General features: G+C 44.0%; 1 protein-coding gene across 1 annotated transcript; it reads left to right on the top strand.

The window, feature by feature from the left end:
* The first annotated feature begins 300 nt into the window (after nucleotides 1-300).
* LOC307185746 (heterogeneous nuclear ribonucleoprotein K-like) lies at nucleotides 301-2,296 on the top strand. The gene is given in 3 exon segments (XM_079920211.1): nucleotides 301-909; nucleotides 911-1,531; nucleotides 1,535-2,296. Coding segments are annotated over 3 exon segments (1,383 nt in total). The 5' UTR covers nucleotides 301-471; the 3' UTR covers nucleotides 1,859-2,296.
* The last annotated feature ends 400 nt before the right edge of the window (nucleotides 2,297-2,696 follow it).

Genomic DNA, 2,696 nt, shown 5'->3' on the forward strand with positions numbered 1-2,696 from the left:
GGTGAATAAGTAGAAAGGCCTGTGTCAGGGTACTGACATGGGGAAGCCAAACTTCCCAACTGTCAATAAGTGGGGTCAGTGGAGAGACTGAGTAATGCTCCATCTATGTAATTCTTTGAATTCCTAGAGGAAAAGTTCATAGAGGAAACGGTTTTGAACAAAATGAGAAACAATCCTTTCGGTCATGTTTTATTTCTCAACATCATTTCCTGTTCTTAGACTAAAAGGTACCTATGACTGATAACATTTGCTCCAAATTCTCAGAAAATAAAGCTTGTTTTCCTCGGTAGATGTCATTATCCTCTGTTTCTCTGCTGCATCAACCTCAACGTCTTGCCCACTTCCCGCTTTTTTGCGGCCTACAAGCTACTGCAGCACTAGGGTGTCAGTTGGTCCCGCCCAGAACACTTCAGTTCTGCCCTGCAAGGATATATTTAATAACTGATTGGTGTGTCCCTTTAATACAAGAAAATGGAAACTGAACGGCCAGAGGAAGCCTTTCCCAACACCGAAACCAGTGGCGAACTTGGTAAACACCCTGCTGAAGATATGGAAGAGGAACAAGCTTTTAAAAGATCTAGAAACACTGATGAGGTGGTTGAATTACGCATTCTGCTTCAGAGCAGGAATGCTGGGGCAGTGGTTGGAAGAGGAGGCAAGAATATTAAGGCTGTCCATACAGACTGCAATGCCCGTGTTTCAGTCCCAGACAGCAGTGGCCCCGAGCACATACTGAGTATCAGTGCTGATATTGAAACAGTTAGAGAAATTCTGAAGAAAATCAGCCCTACCTTGGAAGAGGGCCTGCAGTGGCCATCACCCACTGCTATCAGCCAGCTCCCGCTCCAATCTGATGCTGTGGAATGCTTAAATTACCAACACTATAAAGGACGCAACTTTGACTGCCTAGTTGAGACTGTTGATTCATCAGAGTCTGGCAGGAGGAATTATTGGGGTCAAAGGTGCTAAAATCAAAGAACTTGGAGAGAACACTCAGACAACAATCAAGCTTTTCCAGGAATGTTGTCCTCAATCCACTGACAGAGTCGTTCTTATTGGAGGAAAACCTGATAGGGTTGTAGAGTGCATAAAGGTCATCCTTGATCTTATGTCAGAGTCTCCCATCAAAGGACGTGCTCAGCCGTATGATCCCAATTTTTACGATGAAACCTATGATTATGGTGGTTTTACAATGATATTTGATGACCGCCGTGGACGTCCCTTGGGATTTCCCATGTGGGCAAGAGGTAGTTTTGACAGAATGCCTCCAGGTCGGGGTGGGCGTCCCATGCCTCCATCCAGAAAAGATTATGATGATATGAGCCCTCGTCGAGGACCTCCTCCTGGACGAGGGGGCTGGGGTGGTGGCAGAGCTCGGAATCTTCTTCTTCCTCCACCACCACCCCTTAGAGGAGGAGAGCTAATGGCCTATGACAGAAGAGGGAGACCTGGAGACCATTATGATGGCATGGTTGGTTTCAGTGCTGATGAAACCTGGGACACTGCAGTAGATACATGGAGCTCATCAGAGTGACAGATGGCTTATGAACCACAGGGTGGCTCTGGACATGATTATCCCTATGCAGGGGGTCGTGGCTCATATGGTGATCTTGGTGGACCTATTATTACTACAAAAGTAACTATTCCCAAAGATTTGGCTGGATCGATTATTGGCAAATGTGGTCAGTGGATTAAACAAACCCGTCATGAGTCAGGAGCTTCGATCAAAATTGATGAGCCTTTAGAAGGGTCCGAAGATCGGATCATTACCATTACAGGAACACAGGACCAGATACAGAATGCACAGTATTTGCTGCAGAACAGTGTGAAGAAGTATGCAGATGTTGAAGGATTCTAATGCAAGATATTTTTTTCTTTTTTATAGTGTGAAGCAGTATTCTGGAAAGTTTCTCTAAGACTAGTGAAGAACCGAAGGAGTCCTGCATCTTTTTTTTTTTTTTTTAAATCTGCTTCTATTTAAAAAGCCAACATTCCTCTGCTTCATAGGTGCTCTGCGTTTGAGGTGTAGCGAAATCTTTGCAGTTCACCAGGTGAACTGTTTGAGTTCCTTACAAATAGGGTTGGGGGTTGGGGGAGGGTGTGCAAAAACGAACAATGAAATTTTGAAACAGCAGCAGAGTGAGTGAATTTTAATTTCTGTTCATTGTTGGTGGTTTTAAAAAAAAATCCCCCCATGTAATTATTGTGAACACTTTGCTTTGTGGCCACTGTAACATTTGGGGGAGTGGGACAGGGAGGAAAAGTAACAATAGTCCCTATGTCCCTGGCATCTATTCAGAGCAGTGTGCAGAATGTAATGCTCTTTTGTAAGAAACGTTTTATGATTTTTAAAATAAATTTAGTGAACCTGTTTTTGGTGGTCATTTCTTTTAAGACTTTCTTTTTAACATCTTTATTGGAGTATAATTGCTTTATAATGGTGTGTTAGTTTCTGCTTTATAACAAAGTGAGTCAGTTATACATATACATATATCCCCATATCCCCTCCCTCTTGTGTCTCCCTCCCTCCCACCCTCCCTATCCCACCCCTCTAGGTGGTCACAAAGCACTTAGCTGATCTCCCTGTGCTATGTGGCTGCTTCCCACTAGCTACCTATTTTACATTTGGTAGTGTATATATGTCCATGCCACTCTCTCACCTCGTCCCAGCTTACCCTTCCCCCTCCCCTTGTCTT

Source organism: Stenella coeruleoalba, assembly GCF_951394435.1.
Source record: "Stenella coeruleoalba genome assembly, chromosome: 4".
NCBI classification, from domain to species: Eukaryota; Metazoa; Chordata; class Mammalia; order Artiodactyla; family Delphinidae; genus Stenella; species Stenella coeruleoalba.